The 27484-nt window shown below is 43.6% G+C and overlaps 1 protein-coding gene across 3 annotated transcripts in view; it reads right to left on the bottom strand.

The window, feature by feature from the left end:
• The window catches only part of PPP6R2 (protein phosphatase 6 regulatory subunit 2), a 111109-nt gene that overhangs the window by 53902 nt on the left and 29723 nt on the right, over positions 1–27484 (bottom strand). For all 3 annotated transcript variants that reach the window (XM_026656382.2, XM_026656383.2, XM_026656384.2), the window contains exons 3-9: positions 24084–24270; positions 22909–23046; positions 15246–15311; positions 13688–13800; positions 7486–7599; positions 4538–4664; positions 3620–3772 (exon numbers count right to left, since the gene is read on the bottom strand). In XM_026656382.2, coding sequence (XP_026512167.1) covers positions 3620–3772; positions 4538–4664; positions 7486–7599; positions 13688–13800; positions 15246–15311; positions 22909–23046; positions 24084–24270 — 898 coding nt within the window. The remainder of the gene's footprint in view (positions 1–3619; positions 3773–4537; positions 4665–7485; positions 7600–13687; positions 13801–15245; positions 15312–22908; positions 23047–24083; positions 24271–27484) is intronic.

Genomic DNA, 27484 nt, shown 5'->3' with positions numbered 1-27484 from the left:
GAGCATAAGCTTTCGTGGGTAAGAACCTCACTTCTTCAGATGCAAGACTTCTTGCATCTGAAGAAGTGAGGTTCTTACCCACGAAAGCTTATGCTCCCAATACTTCTGTTAGTCTTAAAGGTGCCACAGGACCCTCTGTTGCTTTTTACAGATTCAGACTAACACGGCTACCACTCTGATACTCAACCCTCCAGGTTCACTCTCAGGCTCCTTCCCTCTCTCTCAACTCCTCCATTACCCCTGACCCTCCCCACAAGCTTTTACACTGCTTCTGCAGAGTGTGGGAAATATGATTCTGGATTGTAGTTTAAATGAATTACTCAAAGTTCTGTATTAATATGCCTAGTAATATGCCGAGTCTATTTGTCAAAAAAAATTCCTGAATCATTTTTTTTGTCTTTATTGTTACAGACACACTTGCTGACAAGTATTTTGAAATAAATTACCAAAATAATTGAAACTGGTGTGATTATATTGTGTTATTTTGACAAAATATGAAGAATTTGGCAGAATTTTAAAACATTGTACGCATAATTTTTAATTATTTGGCGCAGAATTCCCCCAGGAGTATAACATCTAAACAGCATTACATTAAAATGCACTCTCAGATATCTCACCTCCACAACAAACTCTTCCAACACATAAGTTATAACCAAACATAATGCACTCTAGTTCCTCTAAATCATACACAAACATAACTATGACTCATAGCACAACTAAATTAAGATATATTCTCTACCCTATGGCTTGGTTGGCTATGATAAAAAATAATCACTGACAATAACTTAACTGTACCACTCAGAAAGTATCAGAAATAATTTTTCCTAAGCCATTTTCTTAGTTATTGTGGAGTTTATTTGGTTTGTACCCCAGGGTAAGGATAAGCAGAGGGTAAAAAATCTGTTCTTGGAGATCTGGAATCCGTCCCATTAAACATCTGAGCCTTCACAACATATAACTAGGCTATTTTGCGGACATTCTGCTAAGTTACTTTAACAGTTAATGTTGAAAGACTCACAGAATCATAGCGATGTAGGACTGGAAGGGACATTGATAGGTCACCTAGTCCAGTGCCCACTATTATCTAGAGCATCGCTGACAGGTGTTTGTCTAATCTGTTCTCAAAAAACTCCAATGATGGAGATTCCACCACCTCCCTAGGTAATTTGTGCCAGTGTTTAACTACCCTTATAGTGAGGAAGCTTTTCCTAATGTCTAACCAAAATCTCCCTTGGTGCAATTTAAGCCCATTATTTTTTGTGCTGTCCTCAGTGGATAAGGACAACAATTTATCACCCTCTTCTTTATAACAACCTTCTATGTACCTGAAGACTTATGTGCCCCCTCAGTCTCCTCTTCTCCAGACTAAACAAACCTAATTTTTTCAATCTTTCCTTGTAGGTCGTGTTTTCTAGACCTTTAATAATTTTTGTGGCTCTCCTCTGGACTTTCTCCAATTAGTCCCCATCTTTCCTCAAGTGTGGTGCTCAGAACTGGACACAATATTCCAGTTGAGGCCTTATCAATGCTGAGTAGAGTAGAAGAATTACTTCTCTTATCTTGCTCATAACATTCCTGCTAATACATCCCAGAAGGATATTTGCTTTTTTTGTGACAATATTACATTGTTGGCTTGTATTTAGTTTGTGATGCACTAAAACCCCCAGATCCTTTTCTGCAGCACTCCCTCCTAGGCAGTCATTTCCCATTTTGTATTTGTGCAATTGACTATTCCTTCCTAAGTTTAGTACTTTGCATTTGTCCTTATTGAATTTCATCCTATTTAATTCAGACCATTTCTCCGGCTTGTCAAGATCATTTTGAGTTTTAATCCTGTCCTCCAAAGTGCTTGCAACTCCTCCCAGCTTACTATCATCTGCAGACTTTGTAAGTGTAATCTCTATGACATTATCCAAATCGTTTATGAAGATACTGAATAGAACTGAACCCAAAACAGATCCCTGCAGGATCCCATTCAAAATGCCCTTCCAGCTTGATTGTGAACCACTGATAAGTACTCCCTGAGTACGGTTTTCCAGACACCTGGGAACCCACCTTATGGTAGATTCGTCCAGGCCAGCATTTCTCAAATGTGGCCACCATGACTGCATGCGGCCACCAGGGGGTTTCTTGTGGCCACAGCCTTCTGGGATTTGATGGGGTGGGGCGGGTGTAAAAAAAAATAGCGGCCCCTCCACCTCCCTGTTGCTCCTGGATGCACCACCTTAGGCTATGTCTACACTACACCGCTTTTAGCTACATGGCTGTGTCGCTACAGCCGTGCCACTAAAACTCATGCTCTCCTGCTGACAAAAAACTTCCACCCCCAACGAGCAGCGTTTGTGTTCACGCACTGTTCACGTTGGCAATTGTTGCAGCAAAACTTTTGTCTTTCGGGGGGCGAGGTGGGGGGGATTAATACCTCTGAAAGACAAAAGTTTTGTCATTCAATTGCCAGTGTAGTCATAGCCTTAGGGCATGTCTTAACTAGCAACGTTAAAGCGTTGCCGCACCAGCACTGGGAGAGAGCTCTACCAGCACTATAAAAAAAACCCACCTTCCTGAGGGGAGACAGCTACCAACGCTGGTACACTGTCTACACTGCCACTTTACAGCGCTGAAACTTGCAGCACTCAGGGGGGTGTTTTTTCACACCCCGAGCGGGAAAGTTGCAGCGCTGTAAAGTGGCAGTGTAGACAAGGCCTCAGTGTTGATTGCTGGGACCGCCAGCCGGGGTTGGGCTCTGCGCCCCTCTGGAGACACCTGGGCACAACGCTGGAGGAGCAGACAGCTGGTGAGTTCCCCACCTTCCCGGGGTGGTGGGGCTCAGACTTTGGGCCTCAGTTCTGGGGTGGTGGGGCGGCAGGTTCTGGCCGAGGGGCTTCAGGCTCCAGCTCCGGGCTCTGGCTGAGCAGCGGCAGGCTCCAGGCTCTGGGGTTTCAGGCTCTGGCCGCAGGGCTTTAGGCTCCAGCCCCCCACTGACTCCCCCAGCCCTCCACCCTCCAACCCCCATTGTCCCTGGCCCCTGCTGCTTCCCCTGACCCCCAATACAGGGCTTAATTTGTCCCCAGGCTTGGCAGGGCTGAGTAAGTGTGCTGTGAAAAGTGATACTTGTATGTTTGTTAATATCATTTTTCATAACAGATTTACTAGCTAGCAATAAATAAATTACAATGATTTGGCCGTGTCTATGTGCATATTTATTTGTTTTTCCTAAAGCTAATTAAGTATTTTAGGGGAAAGTGTGAGAGCGGCACACTCTGAGGCTCCCAAAAAATTTGTCCTGAGAACCCCTGGTCTAGGCTATATTTCTCTGGTTTATGAGAAGCAAGAGAAGATCTCCTGGTTAAGCCAGGGTGGCCTCTTACTATACTTTCTATCTTGCTTCCTATCTTGAAAGTTTGAGGTGTGTTTCAACACATTAACCAACTATAATTATGTTATAAAGACTAGTTTGAGAATAGGTATTCCTACTTTCAGGAGATTACGCAATTAATTACACACTCAAAGAGGCATACATCAGATACAGTGTATCTGTCTTTGTACTGTACAGATCACAGATAATGTTCTCTCTTTAAACAGCATATTCTTCCACAATATGTCACACTGTATTACTCACAAGTAATAAATCCATGGTATTGAGTCTGCATAGTTCATAGTTAATACTGGGAGTATTTGTGTGAAGCAGAGCAGCTATTAGTCGAGCTCCATGAAGACGAGCATTCCCCAATGGCTCCTCCAAGACACCAATTGTAGTCAGGATTGACATTTTCTACCACAAACAGAAAAAGGAACCAGATTTTGAATCCATCTCTACATAGGTCAAAATGTCATTACTCTAATCAGACAGTCTGATTTTACATTCAGTCGGCTTCATATAAACCTCCTCGGCTAAGGAAACTGTTTGATGCCTAAGTCAGCCTTTCCTTCTACCCATTGAGTCATGTCCAGGGACAATACAGTAAGTGAAATTAAAGAACTTCTGAATCAAAACTAACAATATTCAGATAGTATTTTCTATATCAAATTTCAGAAAGCTACAACCACCAATGAGTAAATACAAATCTTTATTACAAAGGGCTCGTGACGGGACAGAAGTCCTCCCCTATAGGAGACAGAGCCACCTATTGATAATCTGACTATCCCCTGGGATTAATAGCAGACTTGCATGCCAATCAGAACATTCATGAATTCCAACAGGCTATATTTGGAAATGCTTCCTTTCCCCACACACGTCTCCAAAACCCTAGTTACAAATAAAACAATATCCTTAATGTTACTCAAATACAGCAACTCAGCCACCAAATCCCACCACTTGGTACCTAGACATCTAAAGTCTAAAACTGAACTCTGAATTTCTCTTTGAGGGTTTAAGTTAATTTATTGTAGGATTTGGTTTTTTTTAGTACATGATGCTTTTAGGTGAGCAAAACTGAAAATATCCAGGAGGTAAATGATCCTACACAGAGAGGAAAGAAAACCTCTGACGTGCATGTTGTCAGCTACTGTGAACACAGGAAGGGCTGAGGGGCTTTACCTTGGGGGGATTGAGTAGAAGCTGGTGAAAATCCTTTAACCGTGGTTCAATACCATGTAAGATGCTGCTATTGACAGTGTAAGACCTTTCAAATCCCTGAGAGAATGAGTCCATCAGTCCCTCCACTCTGTAGGGAGAAAGGTAAAATGTAATATTCAAAATTTGGACAAAATCACCAAGAGTAGTCATGCTTGACTTCATCAGAAACCCATCCCAGCCCTATTATCTGCCTTGTCATTCCCTCTTCAAATCCACAGCTATTTTCCAAGAGAAACTGTTTACTGCTGGCTGAAGTTTAAAATACTATGTAAATACAAATCCATGAAGCAGAGTGAGGTGACAGAGTAAATTACTGTTTACTCATCATACTAAGGACAGCAAGGAAAAAGAATTAAAATATGTCCTTGTGTTTAACATTTCTGAAATATTTAAGCATTAAAGATGTATCTGGAAGTGTTAATCTTGTACACAACTGTTAAACGCTATAACAAAACTTCAAGACATGTTTAGCAAGAATAATGCAAATACACTAGCTGATATAGCCCCGATCACTTGAGTATTTTTGAATGCACAACAAACATTAATGAACCCTTGAGAGGCAGGAAAGCATTATCTTCCTTTTATAGATGAAGAAATGAGCCACAGAGAAATTAAGTGATTTTCCCTGAGCCCCCACAAGCTATCTGTGGCAGAGGTGGAAACTGAATCCAGATGTCGAGTCACTGCCAGTGCCGTAACCACAAAATAATTCTTGCTTCGCAAGCCTCCTGATGGCCTTGCAAACCTACACTTCCTTCCGTCTGTTCTGAGCAAACAGGAAGGAGTTTCCGGTAGACGAGCAGTTCTGCTGAAAAGGATCTGGGGTTCTAGTCAATCACAAACGGAGTCAAGTCAACAAAGTGATGAAGTTGTGAAAAAGGCTATTATCGTTCTGGGGTGTATTAACTAGAGTGTTGCATGCAAGACAAAGGAGGTAATTGTCCTGGTCTACTCAGAACTGGTGAGGCCTCAGCTGAAGTAGTGTCCAATTCTGGGCACCACACTTTTGGGAAAGAGGTGGATAAACTGGAGACAGTCCAAAGGAGAGCAACAAAAATGATACCTTTTCATATAAAGATACAAAAGCCCCCCACTCTGCCCCCGTCCTCACTCCACCCCTTCCATGAGGCCCCTGCCCCTGCCCCACCTCTTCCCACCCTTTCCCTGCCCCTATTCCAACCCCTTCCCCAAATCCCTGCCCTGCCTCTTCTCCGCCTCCTCCCCCAAGCGCATGGCTCCCCGCTCCTCCCCCTCCATCCTGGAAAGTGCTAAGCACCGCCAAACAGCTGTTGGGTGGCAGGAAGTGCCTGGAGGTAGGCAGAGGAGCGGGGACGCAGCACACTGGGGGAAAGGGGGGGCAGCGGGTGAGGGGAGCTTGGCAGGCCACAGCAAATAACTCCGGTGGGGCGGGGAGCTTGGTGGGCTGCAGCAAATAACTCTGGGGCCGCAGCCGTGTGTTTGAGACCCCTGGCCTAGGTTTACTTGGTCCTGCCTCAGCACAGAGGGCTACATAGGATCACCTCTTGAGGTTCCTTCCAGCTCTACATTTCTAGGATTCCAGTCCCCATTTATTGTTTGGAGAGTTATTGGCCGACCTTGTGAGGTCCTTGCACTCAGCTTGGTGGCATTTTCTGTCTGGATGTAACATGATAAGTTTTGAACACCTCATCTGATCAAACTGTCAGGGAATGATCAGAGCCCTATTGATTATGGTAAAAAACAAAAAACAAAAAGGGGCAAACGGGGGCACGGAGCTCAAGGCATCTGGTTATCACAGCCACAATTTCAATCACTTCTAATTTTTCTACAGATCAAAGAACCTGCTGATGGCAGAAATTAGCATATTCCAGCATAACAATACCCATCTCTGACAGACTGAAGGAAACAGAGAGGAAGGAAGGGGAATGGAAAGGCATTTGGGGAAGGGGCACACAGAGAGTCCCTGACATGGGGGAGACTGGATAACTCGAGTATGGGGGAACAGGGGTGTGCCGGAGGCCCTGACATGAGGGGAATGAGTGACTCTTGTATGGGGGGAGGAGGGTATGAGGATGCAAAGAGCCCCTGGCATGGGGGATAAAGGTAGGTTTGGAGGCACGCAGGGAGATTATGGAGGGATGCTAGGAGTTCCTAGGTGTATGTAATGAGACAGTGAAGTGTGCCTCCCCTTAGTTATAGCATTCTCCCAGTCCAGATGTCTGAAGAAATTATTCTTCTGCCTACTGTATGCAACAGATGGGAGCGACCCAGCCAGGAACCTTTGAGCCCTGCCATTTCAGATCATCACAGCCCCAGGCTCTTTGGTGTCCACATCCCAATTTTTACAATTTCAGCTTTGAATATTATTTTCTGTTTGCTGGTTGATTGTTTGCCCAAGCCTTGTCCCCTGCCCTTCTTCCCCCACTACCAGCCCTCCATTCTCCCCTCCATTCTTCCTTTTGTTCCTCTTTCTTATTCTCCCTACCTCCCCCTTGATGCCTCTCTTCCATGTCTTCCTTTTCCTCACTCCCTTACTCCTGTTTATTCTTCCCCCTCCTGCCATTCTCCCTAATTTGCCCCCCCAAACATAGAAATAAAAAAATTAAAAAATTAAAAATGAAGAATTGGAACTAAAAAGCCACGTGCCCATCATAACCATGTTTATGTTGTACCTCTTTCTCCCACCTTCTGTTTTTATTTAGATTGTAAGTTCTCTGGTGTAAAGATGTGCTTTCCTATGTGTTTGCCCCTAGCAGAATGCGGTTACAACCCTGAGATGCTACCTGGAAGCACAACTATTGCATTTAAAAACAGCTTTTCTTGTATTTATTTTAGGCAGCCCCTGAAAGTATGCCAGGTACTTATTTTTTGAACAAAGTCAAACTAGATTTTGAGCTGTAACATTTTCTTGCTGAGAGGAGTAAACCTACCCAGAGCGCCTTGTCTCCAATAACGTTAATAAAATCTGAGTTCCATTCACTATGCAGTTTTCAGTCTGGTCTCCATCAAACATGTTTTTCAAAAGCTGCTCCACGCATTCCTGCCTGTTAAATGACACACAGGAGTTAAAGAAAGGCATTAGAGATACAAATAGTTTGCAGTATTAATTGTTTTAATTTTAAAACTACTCACTCCCTTTCTGAAATAAAGAAACAGCAATTCTTTGGAAGACAGATGAGGGGAACTCCCCTCTCAGTGGCAGATATGCCAGGGATGGACCTATGTCAGGTCTAGGAGTCTGCTTATCTATGGTTTGGGCATGTACCTGATTACACCACCGACCAAAAAGTGGCTCTATCTCCCATGAGCAGAGGAATGCCTCTACATTATGAGCTGCTAGCTGGCCAACGCAGTGCACTCAATCTATTTAACTTATCAAAGAGAAGGTTAAAAGGTAACTTGATCACAGTCTATAAGTACCTGTACAGATCCCATGGAGAAGATATCAAATGCTACTGGACTTTAATCTATCTGCCAAAGGCATAATAAGATCAAATGACTAGAAACTGAAGTCAGTAGGACTCAAACTGTAAATAAGATGCAAATTTTCAACAGTGGTGGTAATTGTCTACTGGAACAAATTACCACCAAGAAAAGTGGTAAAATCTACACCTTGGGGTGCCTTTAAGTAAAGATTTAATGTATTCCTAAGCAATATGCCCTAGCACCACCACAGGTTATTGGGCTACATGCACAAATCAATGGGGGAAAGCTGGTAGCCTGTTTTATGTTGTAGGTCAGGCTAGATTTCATAAGAGTCACCTCTGGCTTTAAAAACTATAAATAAACAGATGTGACTCTCCAACTCAGGCTTAGGGACTGACCAGCACAAATGTAGGCAGGTAGTACCTCTACTGCCTAATGTGTGGCAAACAGGCAATCCTTGATTGCCCATTTTGTGTCACTGTAGTCTAATGTGTACAATAAACAAAAGACAGCATCAAGACAAGGTTTTGGTTGGCACTGTGCAGTCTCTCACTCATCCATAATGATTTGAATGCAATCTCTATTTCCACATCTGTGTCCAAATCTCTTTTTCCAAAGTGGCTTCTACAAATATGTTTTGAACATTCCTCCAAAAACCAGTACAAAGGAGCTTTCCCACTTTGCAAGTCATAGGTGGGGCTACAAACAATGCTTTCCAAGTCTATGCACTTCAGTCGTTAATCCCTAACTCTCACTGCTTCCACAGGTTTTCACAAAGAGAGGTTATTTACCCTGAACAGTCACTGGAGCTCTCCGAGATGTGTGGTATCCCCTGTGTATTCCATTCGCAGTGCACATGTGCACCGTGCACCTGAAACACGAAGATTTTTCACTAGCAGTGTGTCCGTTGTCCAGGCCTGCACCCTTCTCCTCATGCTCCAAACCAAGGGTATAAAGGACCACTGAGGACCAATCACCTCTCCAGTTCCTTCTCTATCCCAAATAACTTTACAACAAGGATCCAGAGCAGAGGAGGAAGGTGGATAGTGGACTACAACTATGTACACATCTGGAAGAACTCCAGTTATCTCTTTTGCTTCTTCAAGTGATGGTCCCTGTGTGTATTCCACTTGCGATGACTCACAAGCAGTATACTCACAAGCAGTATTCACTGAGGAGGAGGGTGCAAGGGGCCCTGCTGTACCACAGAATAGATGACCATTCTCCCAAAGGATGCATCTGTTGTAGAATCTTGTACCATGGTGTACTGTCTCACAAAGGTTATGCACAGAGCCATATGTGGCTGCGCCACAGATCTCCAGAAGGGGGACATCACAGAAGGAAGCTACTGATGCAGCATGGATTCTGATCAAGTGGGCTCTAACACCTTGTGGGAGAGGTCACCGTTAACTCATAACAAACCAGGATGCAGTCTGAGATTCCCCTTCTCATAGGTTGGTGAAAGATACAAATAGTTTGGGAGATTTCCTGAAGGGTTTTGTCCTCTGCGGGCAGAATGTCAATGCTCGACGGACATCCAAAGAGTGGAGCTTCCTGTATTCTCTGGAGGCGTGGGGTTTTGAATAGAAGATGGGTAGATGGATGACATGGCTCAGATGGAATTCCAAGATTACTTTAGGAATCGACTTTGGATGTAACCTCAACGAAATTTTATCCTCATGGAAGACCATATAGGGAAGGTCCGCCATAAGAGCCCCAGCTCACCTGCTTTTCTGCTTGCAATCACTGCAGCCAGAAAGGCAACCTTCTTCACAGATGAGTGAAGATACATGAAGCTAAAGGCTCGAATGGGAGATTTGTTCATGCTGAAAGGACTGAAGTGAGGTCCCATATCACAGTAGATTTCAGCACTGAAGAAAGATTGTGACAAGCCCCTTCTGAAATCTTACTGTAGTCAGATGGGCAAAGACTGAATGATTGTCCACTGGAGAGTGAAAAACACTAATAGCTACCAAGTGTACTTGCATGGTGCTGAGGGACAGCTCTGAAATATTTAGAGATAGGAGATAGTCAGAAGAAGAAGGGATTTGGGAACTTTCTGGGGGTATCCAGCGATGCTGGCACCAGGTACAGAATGTTTTCCATTTCATTTTCTCCTGGAGTCTTTTCTGCTATTGCTAATGATGAATGGGATGGCCACTGAGCAAACCCTTTCTAAGCTCAGTGTTCATCCAAATACAAAGCTGCTAGCTGGAGAGATGTTGGATTGGGACAGAGGATCTTGCCCTTGTCCTGGGTCAAGGTGTGAGGACATCTAGAGAAAGCTGGTGAACCTGAATAGCCACTAGAATCACTGACACTTCGTCTTGTTTGCACTCTCTCAGGACTCAGGGCAAAAGGGAAAGGATGGGAATGAGTACATTGGTGGTTCCGAACGCTGTACTAGAAATGCATCTCCTCTGGAATTGTGGCCTCTGGCCGCTCAGGAACAGTAGGCTGTTCTCTTGCGATACAAAGAGATCCCCAAACAAGAATCTCCATTATTGACAGATGCTCTACAGTACCGAGGCATGCAGTTCCCACTCATGGTCTCTAGAGAAATGCCTGCTGAGGCAGTCTGAGAGAATGCTCTGCACCCCCAGAAGGTGCACTGCTGAGTGGGTGTCCTGGTGACAGATGCATCAATTCCAGAGACTGACAGCTTCTATATAAAGGTAAGTGGACTTTGCGTGAAACTATCTCTGTTAGTCAGGAGAAAAAACAGATGAAGCACTAATATAATATTCTGCTGAGGTGCCACCTAAATGTTCCTCCAAAGGGGATTTGTATGGTCTTTCTGAGGGAGTCTCATTCCATTCCTCAAAAATAGGTAGACCCTTTCTGCAGATGTGAGGGGTCTGGTGCAGGCATTGGTGCTGGCAAGGAAGTTTATGTTGGTGCTGAGTGAGGAATAGGCGTTGATGAGGGGGATCGGTGCTGAGGGAGACAATGGTGCCAGAAGAGGTATCAGGATCAGGAGGGAGGTTAATGCTGTAATTGTTCTCACAGTCTCCAGCAGGGCTTTCATGGAGTCCTGTATAAGGGCCACATAAGGAGCTGAAGAGGGCCTTGCATGATGCTTGGATCTGAGATGAGGGAAGAAGACTGGAATCTCGAAGTCGGGGACCCTCCAGCTTAATTTCTGAAGGGGATGAAGCTATTCTGAGGTGGTTCTGGATTGAGACCAGAGAAAGTCTATCCAGGTACCAAGCGAAGCAACAGAAAAGCATGCAGACAGGTGGCTAGTGGCTTCAATAGTGGATGCCCCTTGGGGAAAGAGAGACTAAAGGTTTTGGATCCAAAATAACAAGGAGTCTAAATTAGTCAGTCCAGAGACATCCCGCATAGAGAAGAGGTGACAGCAGTGCCATTTGAGCATCTTCAAAGAACTCATAGGTCAGAAAGCACAAAGGAGGAGAGAGATTGCACTTCCTTTTTTCTTCTGCTTGAGCCCCTCTTGTGGGAAGATGTGCTTCCTCTTCTCCTTCCTTTTACCTGGAGGAGCATCCATGTGGACTTTTGGTTCCAAAACAGAGGCATCAGCATCGGAAGACAAGTCCAGAGTCAGTTCCAAGAGCAAAAGTGCGAGTAAGGAGCGGACACCAAGGTCGGTGCTTCCTATATCATCACTAAAGGCTACTGAGGCCTTAATAGGTGGTGTCAGTACCTATTTAGATTAAACTGGCACCAGTGGAGTCAGATGGTGGTAGGTAAAGGATTTGCTCCCAGTAGTGGGCAAAAAAGATTCAGATCTCAAGCCTGTGATAAAGCACAGAGGTGAAGCCAGAGCAGAAAAATGTACCTTGGCATGAAGGCTGGTCTTGGTGCCCTTGATGGGCCTCTCTGAATATCAGGCTGAAGGCATTTAGAGCCTGGAACCTCAGGCATCAATCCCTTCTAGCACAGGCAGTGAATACACAGCAAACCATGCACTGGATTACCAAGTGGGTCTCGCCCAGACATAGAGAACACCAGATGTAGGTGTCCATTTCTGGTACAATCATCAGGCAAGAGGGCACATCTCTTAAAGCTCATACAAGACTCAGAGTCCAACACAGTCCTGGCGAGGAACTGAAGACCCTCAGGATGAGGGAAGCTATATAAATGGAGCTGTCGTATAATGCTCTAAACTAACTATTGATAAGAAAGCATTAAGCTAGGCTAAGAGAAGATCTAGTCTGAGGGCATGAGGGAAAGTTCAGTTTGCTCCCTGCAGCAGCAACAAAGGAACTGAAGCAGTTAAAGTTATGGATTCCCTTATATGGACTAGGGTGCTAACATCAACCTCATGCAAGATCTATCATGTGCCTCCTAACAGATCTGGCTTACCAAGGCAGTTCTGCAGCTAAGCAACTGGAGCGCCATATCCCTTGTGGGAATGCACAGAGGCTCTCTATTTTTTTTCCTGTATAAACTGAAAGCTTAGATTCTGCAGAATTACCTGCATCCTTCCACACACCGAGAAAGCTACCTACACTTGACGAGACAAGTGAATGAGTAGAATTTTCAAGCCCTAAACTCTCCTGTTTTTCATTTCACTACTTAAAGATGAGCTCCATTCAGTGAAACCCTATTTTTGACTCCCCCACCCCCTTCTTGACAAAATAATGCCTTTTGGCCTTAAAAAAAAAATCTCATGCTTAGTCTCAAAACTGAAGTGAATATTTTTAGAATGTTTGATACAATTAATTAGGAAATTACACACAAATCACTTATGTTAAAAGAACAGTATTAAGGTTGCAAAATCAAGCACCCAGAGGAAATGCCAGAATTCAGGTTGCCTGTGCAAACCCTCTGGGCTTATATTTTTCTATGGGGCCCCTTCCTAGTTCAGTGCACAGCATGGACTGTGCTCTGGGAATGGTTGTGTAGTGAAGGAGGCTATTGTCTGTAGGACCTCTACCTCATTTCTCACAGAAATTGGAAGGTGTGTAGAGAATGAGGCAGAGGATTGCAAGACGAGACAGGATGGTCTCATAGATAAGGCAACTGAATGCCACCCTGGAGAACTGAATTCTATCCCAACCCCTACCACAGAGTTTCTATGCAACACTGGACAAGTCACAAACTAAAATGTTCACAGGTGGCCACTAACTGTGTTTTTCTCACTTTCAGGGTGCCTCACGAGACACCTTGGGCCAGATCTCTAGAAGTGTTGATTGCAGCTGTGCTTGGAACATACAGCGTGCTAGAGAAATGCTACGTACACTTGAAAATCAAGCCCTAGACGTCTCAAGTTTGGCACCCAAAATTAATGGAGAGTTTTGGCTTTAAACTGTCCGAGCCTCAGATCCCCAGCTGTAAAATGGGGATACCACCCCTCAATCTCATAGGGGAGTTGTGTAAATAAATTAATGTCTATGAAGTAGTCAGATACTATGGTGAGAACATTATTACCATGATCTTCTTCTCAGTTCCCTTCTGTTTGTCACTCTCAACAGTGGTGTCTTTTTTATCAGCGTAGGCTTTTCAGGGCAGAGACCAAGTTTTCCTGTGTCTTTGTACAATGCAAAGTACAGTAAGGCTTGACTGGGGCCTTTGGGTGTTATCATAATGTAGCAACAATAAATATCATTAGTTAGAACCATTGTGAGGAGTGTGGCAAAGGTCTGAGATTATTTACTGCACAGTTCATGCCATGTCAGGAAATAACATTGCCAGCAACAGTCATTTTAGTTTTGTAATACTCTTCTGACATGTACTTACGATTCCAGTGCTGTGAGAAGCGGGTCAGGCTCAGATATCTCCTGTAGCTGGTTGCCCTGGTCTCTGCTCAGTCTTATGATATCACACAAGGTCTGGGAAGCATTTGATTGCCTCTGTAAACAATGTCAAAGGTCACATTTAAATACTAACTACACAGCTGGGTTCATCGTGACCTTCAGAGGAAATGTAATGCAGTTGGGACAGAAGAGAGAACAGCAGCCAGAAATCCATGAAAGCCAGCAGTACTCCAAGGTAACATGGAAGATCAGATATATTCTGCCTTAATTAACTAGCTTTCAATCCAAGCTTATATCTTCATAGCATCATTCATATCAGCAACATAATTAACAGAAAGATTTTAGATTCTTTAAATCATAAGTTAAAATAAACTAAAATTTAAAAATGAGGTTTTTCTTCTTTCCTTTTTAGGGCAAGACTGTTACTGCTGATGTTTCATCTTTGCTTATCTCTACTCAGTAATATTTCTTACTTCCTTAAAAATATGAAACACACAAAAGAGTTCTTTGACAAAATTCCTTAAATACCACTGGTTTGTGTTACAAACCTTTAGTTGCTGTATTTTTTTTGATTGTCTGTCATAACTATCTGGTTGCTAATCCAAGCCATTTGTTTAGACACTCTCCATTGCCATCTTGGTACTATAACCTTCACCTATTCAATAAGATTGCTGAAGATACCTAAGTTCACAAACTAGCTGTTTCCCATGTACTTTCACAAAGGGGTAACTTCAAATGTGATGACATCAGAATTTGACCCTTCCAGTAAAAGCACAAACAGCATTACAAGAAAATCATTATACAACCATTGAATTCATTTTGCTGCTGACAATTGTGGTGATGTGTTGGTGGTGAACAACCAGATCAAATACACCTAGCTAAAATAGAAATGGAAAATTACCCTAATGTTTTCTGGTCTTAACCTTTCAGCACCAGTGGCTGCAATCAGGATACCCAGATGTGATGGACTCATGTAATGGGCTAAACTCCAAAACCAAGATTATATGTTATGTGAAAATGGCTGGAAAAAAATAAATAATTTGAGCTGTCCTTTTTTATCTGTATAATCTAATACTTGGCACATTTCTTGCACAGGCTCAAATAAGTGCATCTTGTAGATTTTAGTAGGATATTAAAACAAAAACATTGTTTTTGGCTTAAAAAATTAGCTGAAGACCACTACTAGCCAGTTGTCAAAGTCTTTCAATAGCATACTCCAAGTAGCATGTTCTCAATAAACCTCATTGAATCATCATCGATTGTAAGGATTTCATCTAAATTCATATCATACAGAGTTTGGCTTAGAATAATCAGGAAACTGGTACTCAAATGACTAGAGAAAACCCCTTTAGTTGATGTCAGGCTCAGTACTCAAATGAAGGACAGCACTACCACACATACTCTCCATTACTATTCTCTTCCCATTAGCAAGATGGGCATTCTTCCAAGAGTTAGAGAAAGAGTACTCTCAAGTGCCCGTGCTTCTAGACCTCTTATTCAGTTTACAAAATCAGACAAAAAATAAATGATGTCACACTCACATCCTCATCCTGGCTCGAATGGATCAGCTCCACAAGTCTCTGAATTACTTTTGCTTCATTAAGCCACTGAGGAGAAAGGAAAGAGTCCCTGGTTTGAGATCACATAACTCGGTCAGTTACTACTTACGGCAAGCACTGCTTAGCATGGGATACATACAGTTAAGGAAAATTAGTCTCCCTCTATTTCACAATCTACAAGACATAAGCACTATACTCTACTTCCTCAGGGCTAGAAACTGTTGTATGTTAATTTGCACTGACCAAATAAACATCAAATCTTTGCTACGTATTGTCCCTGCAACAACTGCCAGACCAAGTCAGTAAATGTAATGGGAGTTGAAGCCAACTGAGATGGATTCACTATGTTTCTTAACACAAATAAGTATTATGGAATCTCAGAAAAGAGAGATGAATAACCTAATAGGTCATCAGATCCATTTCCTGGCCAATGCATATTTTTTTCCTACAATGTGTCTTCTTTTAAATCTCTAGTTTTATATATATAATAGATTAATAGATTCCAAAACCAAAAGGCACCTCTGTGATAATCTAATCTAATCTAACCTCCTGTATAACACAGACCATAAACTTCCCCACAATAATTCACAGAGCAGATATTTTACATAAAAAATATCCAATCTCGATTTTAAAACTGTCAGTGTTGGAGAATCCACCACGACCATTGGTGAACTGTTCCAATGGGTAATTACTTTCACTGCTAAAAATGTACATCTTACTTACACTCCAATCTGAATTTGTTTAACTTCAACTTCCAGCCATTGGATAGTGTTAGACCTTTATATGCTAGACTGAAGAGCTCATTATTAAATATTTGTTCCCCATGTGGGTAATCAAGTCACCGCATAACCTTCTCTAAGTTAAGCTAGATAGATTCAGAGCTTTGAATCTATTACTATAAGGCATGTTTTTGAGTCCTTCAGTCATTCTCAAGGCTCTTCTCTGAACCCTCTCCAATTTATCAACATTCTTGAATTGTGGACCCCAGAACCAATCCCTCTAGCACTCCATTAGAAACATACCTTTTTGATGATGACTGGCAGTTTACAATTACATTTTGAGACCTATCAATTATCCAGATTTTAATCCATTTAATGTGTCCTATTTTAATTTTATACCATCTGGGGGGGTCTGAATCAAAATTTCATACAGTACCAAGTCAAACACCTTAATTAAGTCTAAAGTCTCAAGCAATGGGCCTAGTAGTTTTTGTGATCTGACCTCAACCACAAAGGATACCTGTGCCAATACCACCTAGCATATTGTGCCCATAGATGAATAGGTTGTAAGGCCAAAAGGGACCACTGTGGTCATCTAGCCTGCCCTCCTGCATAACAGGCCAGAGAACTTCCATGAATTAATTCCTGTTTGAACTAGAGCAGATCTTTTAGAAAAACATCCACTCTTGATTTAAAAGTGGCCAGTAATGGAGAATCCACCACGACCCTTGGTAAGCTATTCCAGTGGTTAAGATGCAATTTTTTAACAGTGATGGTAATTATTTCCAGTTTGAATTTGTCCAATTTCAACTTCCAGACCACTGGAATTAAGATCAAGATATAGACAGACAAAGGAGTAACATCTTCAGAAAACACTGAGCAAGTTAGTCAAGAATGTGGTTTCCTGTCTGAATCTTAACTATGTTTATAGTCAAACTGGATTTACTAATCTGGGTTTTAACATGTGCTTTCTTCTCTTTCCTCTTCAGCCCAGTGAGGGAGCTGTTCTAGGGACACTAGGTCCCAGCAACCTGCTCCCCTCTCCAGGAGGCATCATTCCCCACCATTAACACTATCTGAACCTTTATTAGGACAGACTTTTACAAAGCCCCTTCTCTCCCAGAAGGGTCTCAGCCACCATCAACAACCAGAAAGGAAGTAAGAGGTGAGCAGGCTGATTACAAAGGAAACATTTCCTATCTGCGAAGTCTATTCGATCAAGGAATATTCTCCTAAGGAAAGTGGACACAGTACTCTAAAATATACTGCCATAACAATTCTGCATTAGCTGAGGGGAAAGGACAAGATCAATAAATCTAGTTATATGGTCCCCATCACCCTATCATCAAGTGTTTAAAGATGGTCCTGAAGCTCAGTTTACATTACAGAAAACTGTTAAAATTGTCAGTTGCCACAACAGTGCTGCTAGGGTAAACTTGGTCTTCCTACTTTCATAAAAAGTGGTCCTCCTTTGGTGTGGGACATTGATCCAACCCTTTACCTCCTCTCCTACCCGCTCCAACTATTGCGCTATCTCCTCTTATTCTCTTCACCTCCCAACTGACTAACCATGCCATCTATAACCATTATACCAAAGCTCCTCTCCTCCACTTCATCTCCAACTTGGCTTCTGCCCTCTCCACTCCTCTGAAACCGTTCTTACTGAAGCTTCTAGTGACTTCTTCCTAACCAAATCTCAGGACCTCTATTCCATCCTTTTTGATCTCTTAGCTGCTCTGAACACCGTTGACCATTCCCTAACTGTTCAAAATCCTGTCCTCCCTTAGTTTGTACAATCCCATCTGCTCCTAATTATCCTCCTACCTCTCTGTTCATTTCTTGTGTCTCATTTGGAGTCTCCCTCCTCCACCCATTTCCCTTTATCAGTGGGGGTCCCTCAGACTCCCTCCTCCTCCATCTACACCCACTTTCCAGGGGATCTTATATGCTGACGTGGCTTCAACTACCGTCTTCATGCTGATGACTCAAATTTATCTCTGTACCCCTGACCTGTCACTCCCTATCCAAATCCCACATCTTACGCCAGTCTCTTCAATATCTCCTTGTGTAAGTCCGGCAATCATCTTAATCTCAACAGGGCAAAAAAATGAACTCCCTTTCTTGCTATTGATATTACCACTATCCTCCCACTCAAACTCATAATATGGGCAGCTTTGACTTCACTCTCTCTCTCTTTAGACCCATACACCCTGTCCATATCTAAATTGTGCTATTTCTGTTGCCATAACACTTCCAAGAAACAGTCTATTCTCTTTGTCCATACAACTAAAACTACCATTCAAGTCCATATTTCATGTCTTGATCTCTTCTCTCCAGCCTACCTGACACCCACGTCACACAAACAATCCCAACCAAAATGCTGCTACTAAGACTAACCTGTCATTTTAATCAAGTTATAACCCCTTCTTTACATCCCTCCACTGGCTTCCCTTTCTCCACTGTGTCAAAATCCAACTTCTGGTCCTTCCCTTCAAGGCCCATCCCAATTTAGCTGCTCCCAACGTATCTGATCTTGTATCTTAAACACATAGTTCCTCCCTCTCTATTCCACAAAAGATGCCAGCATCCATTTCCTGTTTGTTCGCTTGTCCTACACATACCTCCACTCTCTCTATCACATGTGCATTGTATAGCACATGGCGACCCAAAGTTGCAGCTTGGGATAACAGCCTGATACTTTACCAATCTTTCTGGTGTGGCAGGAAATCCCTTTCCCTCTATTACGCTCTCCCAGGGTGCGTGAAGGAGGATATAAAGTTATAGCTTGTCTAGGGCAGCTCCTAAACCTAGTTTCACAATACTCAGTACACTTTTACCTGAGAGAAACTATCCTCTAATGTTTTTTTTGTTTGTTTGGCTGGTTTTTGACTATTTGATTCCCTCTCTCTGATTTGGGCTGTTAGCCTTCCTCCCTAAAAAGAAAGAACTCCTCCCTTTTTGGGGGGGTTGGGGAATATTCATGCCTAGAGGAATCAGCACACGTTCATGGTCTGATATTTGCCGTGCTGACCTGCCACGCTGCACTTCATGAAGGTGAGCAGGTGGACCAAGCGTTGATTTTAGTATTCATTTATTTTCCCTTTAGAAGCTTGTCCCCATGAGCCTGTTTCTGAGGGAGGAGCAAAACTGGGCTCAGAGATTGATAAACACAGGAACTATTTCTGGAGCAATCTCCCTGTCCTTGAAGAGGCTGGGCTTATTCATTTCCCCTCTTCCACATGGGCCCTTTATAGGTCTCTCAAGAAATGTATTGGCTTGGGGTTTACTGATGGGCTTCCCAGAAGCTCTGGCCCTCTCTGTGCATAGGATCCACATGGGCCAGATAGGTCTGTTTTTCCCATGGAGGTCTCAAGAAGGAATATGAGTAGGGATCCCCAAGGAGCCTGTTATTGAGACAGTTAGTCTGAAGGCCTGGGTACAGACCGTCGAATTGTGGAAGTCAACAAATGGCTACGCAGGTGGTGTCGGAGAGAAGGCTTTGGATTCTTCGACCATGGGATGGTGTTCCAAGAAGGAGGAGTGCTAGGCAGAGACAGGCTCCACCTAACGAAGAGAGGGAAGAACATCTTCGCAAGCAGGCTGGCTAACCTAGTGAGGAGGGCTTTAAACTAGGTTCACCGGGGGAAGGAGACCAAAGCCCTGAGGTAAGTGCGGAAATGGGATACTGGGAGGAAGCACGAGCAGGAGAGTGCAAGAGGGGAGGACTCCTGTCTCAGACTGAGAAAGCGGGACGATCAGCGAGTTATCTTAAGTGCCTATACACAAATGCAAGAAGCCTGGGAAACAAGCAGGGAGAACTGGAAGTCCTGGCACAGTCAAGGAACTATGATGTCATTGGAATAACAGAGACTTGGTGGGATAACTCACATGACTGGAGTACTGTCATGGATGGATATAAACTGTTCAGGAAGGACAAGCAGGGCAAAAAAGGTGGGGGAGTTGCATTGTATGTAAGAGAGGAGTATGACTGCTCAGAGCTCCGGTATGAAACTGCAGAAAAACCTGAGAGTCTCTGGATTAAGTTTAGAAGTGTGAGCAACAAGGGTGATGTTGTGGTGGGACTCTGCTATAGACCACCAGACCAGGGGGAGGAGGTGAACGAGGCTTTCTTCCGGCAACTAGCAGAAGTTACTAGATTGCAGGCCCTGGTTCTCATGGGAGACTTTAATCACCCTGATATCTGCTGGGAGAGCAATACAGCGGTGCACAGACAATCCAGGAAGTTTTTGGAAAGTGTAGGGGACAATTTCCTGGTGCAAGTGCTGGAGGAACCAACTAGGGGCAGAGCTCTTCTAGACCTGCTGCTCACAAACCGGGAAGAATTAGTAGGGGAAGCAAAAGTGGATGAGAACCTGGAAGGCAGTGACCATGAGATGGTAGAGTTCAGGATCCTGACACAAGGAAGAAAGGAGAGCAGCAGAATATGGACCCTGGACGTCAGAAAAGCAGACTTTGACTCCCTCAGGGAACTGATGGGCAGCATCCCCTGGGAGAACAACATGAGGGGGAAAGGAGTCCAGAAGAGCTGGCTGTATTTTAAAGAATCCTTATTGAGGTTGCAGGAAAAAACCATCCCAATGTGTAGAAAGAACAGTAAATATGGCAGGCGACCAGCTTGGCTTAACAGTGAAATCCTTGCTGACCGTAAACGCAAAAAAGAAGCTTACAAGAAGTGGAAGATTGGACAAATGACCAGGGAGGAGTATAAAAATAGTGCTCAGGCATGCAGGAGTGAAATCACGAAGGCCAAATCACACTTGGAGTAACAAGAAGGGTTTCTTCAGGTATGTTAGCAACAAGAAGAAAGTCAAGGAAAGTGTGGGCCCCTCACTGAATGAGGGAGGCAACCTAGTAACAGAGGATGTGGAAAAAGCTAATGTACTCAACGATTTTTTTGCCTCTGTCTTCACGAACAAGGTCAGCTCCCAGACTGGTCAGCTCCCGCTGGGCAGCACAGTATGGGGAGAAGGTGACCAGCCCTCTGTGGAGAAAGAAGTGGTTCGGGACTATTTAGAAAAACTGGACGAGCACAAGTCCATGGGGCCGGATGCGCTGCATCTGAGGGTGCTAAAGGAGTTGGCGGATGTGATTGCAGAGCCATTGGCCATTATCTTTGAAAACTCATAGCGATCGGGGGAGGTCCTGGATGACTGGAAAAAGGCTAATGTAGTGCCCATCTTTAAAAAAGGGAAGGAGGAGGATCCGGGGAACTACAGGCCAGTCAGCCTCACCTCAGTCCCTGGAAAAATCATGGAGCAGGTCTTCAAGGAATCAATTCTGAAGCACTTAGAGGAGAGGAAAGTGATCAGGAACAGTCAGCATGGATTCACCAAGGGGAAGTCATGCTTGACTAACCTAATTGCCTTCTATGAGGAGATAACGGACTCTGTGGATGAGGGGAAAGCAGTGGATGTGTTATTCCTTGACTTTAGCAAAGCTTTTGATACGGTCTCCCACAGTATTCTTGCCACCAAGTTAAAGAAGTATGGGATGGATGAATGGACTATAAGGTGGATAGAAAGCAGGCTAGATCGTCAGGCTCAGCAGATAGTGATCAACAGCTCCATGTCTAGCTGGCAGCCGGTTTCAAGTGGAGTGCCCCAGGGGTCGGTCCTGGGGCCGGTTTTGTTCAATATCTTCATTAATGATCTGGAGGATGGTGTGGACTGCACTCTCAGCAAGTTTGCAGATGACACTAAACTGGGAGGAGTGGTAGATACGCTGGAGGGTAGGGATAGGATATAGAGGGACCTAGAAAAATTAGAGGATTGGGCCAAAAGAAACCTGATGAGGTTCAACAAGGACAAGTGCAGAGTCCTGCACTTAGGACGGAAGAATCCCATGCACTGTTACAGACTAGGGACCGAATGGCTAGGAAGCAGTTCTGCAGAAAAGGACCTAGGGGTTACAGTGGACGAGAAGCTGGATATGAGTCAACAGTGTGCCCTTGTTGCCAAGAAGGCTAACGGCATTTTGGGCTGTATAAGTAGGGGCATTGCCAGCAGATTGAGGGACGTGATCATTCCCCTCTATTCGACATTGGTGAGGCCTCATCTGGAGTACTGTGTCCAGCTTTGGGCCCCACACTACAAGAAGGATGTGGAAAAATTGGAAAGAGTCCAGCGGAGGGCAACAAAAATGATTAGGGGGCTGGAGCACATGACTTATGAGGAGAGGCTGAGGGAACTGGGATTGTTTAGTCTCCAGAAGAGAAGAATGAGGGGGGATTTGATAGCTGCTTTCAACTACCTGAAAGGGGGTTCCAAAGAGGATGGATCTAGACTGTTCTCAGTGGTAGCAGATGACAGAACAAGGAGTAATGGTCTCAAGTTGCAGTGGGGGAGGTTTAGGTTGGATATTAGGAAAAACTTTTTTACTAGGAGGGTGGTGAAGCACTGGAATGGGTTACCTAGGGAGGTGGTGGAATCTCCTTCCTTAGAGGTTTTTACGGTCAGGCTTGACAAAGCCCTGGCTGGGATGATTTAGTTGGGAATTGGTCCTGCTTTGAGCAGGCGGTTGGACTAGATACCTCCTGAGGTCCCTTCCAACCCTGATATTCTATGATTCTATTAAATAAAGTTTGGAAATTCCCCTCAGAAAAGCTCAGCAGCAAAGAGGTCTTGTTGAGCCTGCTGCTCACTGGGGGCTCAGGAACAAACAATGGGATCTTCAGGAGGTGGCGCATTCCTGTTGCCAGTGACCGACAGGCCTAATTCTGCCCCCAAACTACAAGCGGGTTGACGTACCTATTGCACCAGATCTGTGGCTCTTAGCACAAGCAAGAAAAATATGTTTTTAGAAGAGGAGTGAATTTACTCTCGTATTACTTGAAACTGAGTAATATCTCCTCAGAAATGCTTTCTTCCCCCCACACCAACCACAGAGAAACGTTAAGCAAGCCTCACGTTTAATACTTCCTGCCGTAGAGGTGCTGGTTCCACGCAGCTGATCAGACGAAGCAGCAGGTCCATCATTGCAGATGTATCAATATGCTTTAGTACCAGGCTAATAAATTGATCTTTATCTCTCAAAAATGCAATCACCTTTAAAAGAAAAAAATGCAACATGACTTTTCTGTACAATACATGGAGGTGACATCACAGAGCTCTCAGTACTCCCCAAATTTGTGTTTCAATCAACCAAACAATGAGAAACAGCTAGGAGGATAAAGAATTCTTCTTGAGAGAGAATAGGGAAGCAAAGGAACTTCTGAAAGCAAGGAAATGCCAAACAGAGCTCCATTAACAGTCCTTTGTCATATCCCAAAGAAATCCTATTCCACTGAGATATATGGGGATTGAGGATACTGGTGAAGCTGAAGAATTTTTAATCCCACTGAGGCTCCTTTGTATAAAATATCTCCATGTTAAAAGGAAGTAAAATTTGGAATGGAGTTAACTCATCTCCATAATACTGTATGGCAAATATTCCAAGCCTCTTAGCTGTATGCACAATACTTGTATGACAAGTTTATATGTTAAAACGTCAAAGTATGGGCAATGTGCAATACCCCAGACACAACTGCCCCTCTGAAGCAAAAGTGAAAGCTATATACTAGTTCAGGGGTAGGCAACCTGTGGCACGTGAGCTGATTTTCAGTGGCACTCACACTGCCTGGGTCCTGGCCATCGGTCCGGGGGGCTCTGCATTTTAATTTAATTTTAAATGAAGCTTCTTAAACATTTTAAAAACCTTATTTACTTTACATACAACAATAGTTTAGTTCTATATTATAGGCTTATAGAAAGAGACCTTCTAAAAATGTTAAAATGTATTACTGGCACGCGAAACCTTAAATTCGAGTGAATAAATGAAGACTCAGCACACCACTTCTAAAAGGTTGCCGACCCCTGTACTAATTGCTAAGTGCATAAACAATTCACACACATCAAAATGGTAGGGTTGACAAGATGCCTTACAAAATGCATACTCCATTTCCAATTCCAGCAATCCACACCAGATCTACAAAGCTCAGCATTTTCCTCCTCTGGGGAGGAGGGAAGAAATTGCCAGTTCAGTGCTCATACAACCACATCACTAGTAATCAGTGTGTTTGTATCAAAACAGACTCAATCGCTACCTGTTCAGTTTTTCTTGCAATGAGATTCCCAATAGTCTTGCTGAAGAAACTGGCAAGCAAAGGGTTCAAAGGCGGCTCGTGATGCAAGAAGTCATACAGGATGTTCAATAAAGTTTCATCTCCTCCTAGCTTGTCGTTGATCTGTGGCACATCAGAGGTCAGGAGTTCACAGGCTGTATTCGGATATCTAGAGACACAGAACCAAAGCAGCAACTGAAGGTGAGATTAGAGCCTTCTACAAATTCTTAGAAGACAGCTGAAATAATAATTCCTATGAAATAAAGCCACAACACAAATCCCTCAATCCATTTATGATACAAGAACTCACTTCAGAACTCCAGCTTTGGACGGGTTTCCTCAAGCAATGCCCAACTCAATCTGCCCACCTACAAGTGACTCACAGAGGCTCACTTAGGAGATCCCAAGAGAGCACCAGGCACACGGAGAGCTGGGGGAAGGAGGGCAGCACCACCCATCCCTGACAAATATCTGTAGCTGCATTTAGGGCAGCATGAGAACGAATCTCCTTCCCCAAAAAAGGGGAGAAAGAGGGCCTGACAATGGAGAGGTGGGAGTGCTCTTGAGGAGATGAATAGGCCAGTTACAGTGAAGACAGCTCTGAATGCTGAGATCCCTGCAGAGCTACCATCCCATCCCATGCCACTTCCCAATGGAACTCTGTGGTCACAAGGGAGGGAGAAGAAATAGAACCTGTGGGTTTTCTATCTGGACCCTCTTTCCACTACTAGCAGAGTTGGCAGTTTTTTTCCTTCCCAAACCCCTCTCTGCACCCCAGCCCCAAAATTGAGTTTATTTTTTCCTGAGAATACACTGTGAAACAAACCAAGAAGTTTTGGAAAAGAAACATAACACTCTCACTTTGTAAGTAAGTATATTCATTCCTCAAATACAAAATGCTACACACATCATCCAAAGGAAGCCCCTGCAATTCTGTAAGTAAAATACAAGAACAAGATAATAAAATCCTCACAGTCTATTAGTTAAACAAGGCCTATCACTCTTTTGTATCATTAGATACTGACCAACTTTTGCCAACTTACTTGCTTTTTCAGCACCTAGCCTATTACAACATTTTGACCAAATCAATCCAAATATGCTAATGAAAAATCTAAAAAAAAAAAAAATTAATGCTCAGTATGCTGGGCAGGTGTATGGTTCTCTTAAAAACCTACAAAACTATTTGCTTTCCAGTGGAAGAAGAGAGGGGAGAGGGGGAAATCCAATGAAACCAGAAGCTGGGAATGAGCGACAGGGAATGGATCACTTGATGATTACCTGTTCTGTTCATCCCCTTTGGGGCACCTGGCATTGGCCACTGTTGGAAGACAGGATACTAGGCTAGATGGACCTTTGATCTAACCCAGTATGGACGTTCTTGTGTTCTTAAAATAGATAGAACATTTTCTATTCAAACTGTTTCGTTAAAAAAAACCCAACTATGAAAAAATTTAAACAAAACAATTGGTTAGCTCCATAGCAACACGTATTGACTATCTTCTAAGCATTTACTCCTCAAAAATTGTGTTAGTTTGTGTGTCAAATGTACTGTCTGCAGATAAGGGAGTGACAGTCACTGCTAGTGCTGACTCTGTGCACACACTATTGCAAATGTATCTGTAGACTTCTATTTCAAGATAACTATAATAGATATTAAACTCACGTTACAGTTCCCACTGAAAATATTTAACCAAAAATGCAGCTCAGCATCCTTTACAAGCCAGGATAAGGGCTGCAAGATTGTTCTTCTATGTGTGATTTAATGTCTTATAAAAATTCTACTGGGCCCTTTGTGGAATGTTGACAGCTTCAGAGAAGGGTTAATTATTCAATTTAAGCCCCAACAGGCATAACTGATAAAGGTCACAATAGTTACGGCCCCAATTATATTTACAGGCTATGATTCTCCAGACACTAAGACAGAGCCCAATAAATCAGCGGTGACACCACGAGAATAAAAGGAAAATGTCAGCCCTTCCAAGTCAGTGGCCTGTGTGTCTCCAATTTAGAAGACAAAAGACAGTTACCGACCTGTACAGTAACTATTGTTCTTTGAGATGTGGGTGCAGACATGTATTCCGCTCAAGTGTGCATGCGCCCAGAGCATCAAAGCCAGAGAACTTTGTCCAGCAGTATCCATAGGGCAGCGCTTGTGCCCTCTTGCCCAATAACTCCTCTCCTTGATATTTAAGGGCAGCACAGGCTCCTACCCCCACAGTTCCTTCACAGCGAATGTCAAGAGTTGGGACTCCAACGCAGTGGAGGTGGAGGACAGGTCGTGGAATACACGTCTGCACCCACATCTCGAAGAACAACAGTTACTGTACAGGTAGACAGTAGTCTTCTTCAAGTGGCTGCAGACATGTACTTCGCTCAGGTGACTCACAAGCTGTAACAGTAGGAGGTGGGGCTCGGAGGTTACTTAAAGAACGACTGCAGAACTGCCTTTCCAAAGTTTACTACTGCTTCTAGGTCAATAGCATCACTGAAGAATGCTACTGATGTCACTTGGGCCCTCACTGAATGTGCCTGTAACCTCTACGGAGACGTGGTCTGAGCTATTTCATATGTCATCATTGTGATTGCCTCGGGCAACAGACTAACTTCAACCACACTTGAAGACGATGATGGAGCAATCTCACATGCTGGACTTGCAAGTGCTTGCGGCCATATGGCCTAGTAACTTCAGGAATACATGGACCATAGCTGAAGGTTGAGATTGGAGTGCCAGACATAGGAGACAAATTGCTTGAAATCAATCATTCAGCAGAAATGCTCTCGAACTCAGAGTCTAGTAGGGCACCAATTAACTCAATGTTTTGAGTTGGTATTAACATCAACTTTCCTTTGTTCAAAATCAGGCCCAGATAATCAAAGAGACAGTGTGAACTGGACATGACAGAGGACTTGTTCTCTGGACTTGCCTCTCACTAACCAACTGTCCAGGGATGGAAGGACATGAAACCCTCTTATTCGGAGATATTCTGCTACTACAGTCATGCATTTGGTAAATACCCACAGAGCAGAGGACAGCCCAAAAGGAAGCACAGTGTATGGATAATGCTCACCTGCCTCTAGAAATCTCAAACCTCCTGTGGCTTAGGAAAATCACCTCATGGAAGGAAGCATCCTGAAGATTGAGGGCAGCAAATCAACTGTTGTGATTCAAAGAGGGAAAAATAGTCGCTAGGGTAACCATGCGAAATCTCATATATTTGATGTACTTGTTAAGACTGTGGAGATTGAAGCTAGGTCTCATCCCTCCCTGGGATTTGGGGAATGAAGAAGTACTGAGAGTAGAATCCCTTTCCCCAATTCTGAAGAGGGACTTCTTCTATGGCCCCTGAAGCCTCGAGAGCTTACACCTGGTGAAGAAGCAGGGT

This window comes from Terrapene carolina, unplaced genomic scaffold (genome assembly GCF_002925995.2).
Source record: "Terrapene carolina triunguis isolate 2854851 unplaced genomic scaffold, T_m_triunguis-2.0 Scaffold230, whole genome shotgun sequence".
Lineage (NCBI taxonomy): Eukaryota > Metazoa > Chordata > Testudines > Emydidae > Terrapene > Terrapene triunguis.
This window is presented reverse-complemented; position numbering and strand designations above follow the sequence as displayed.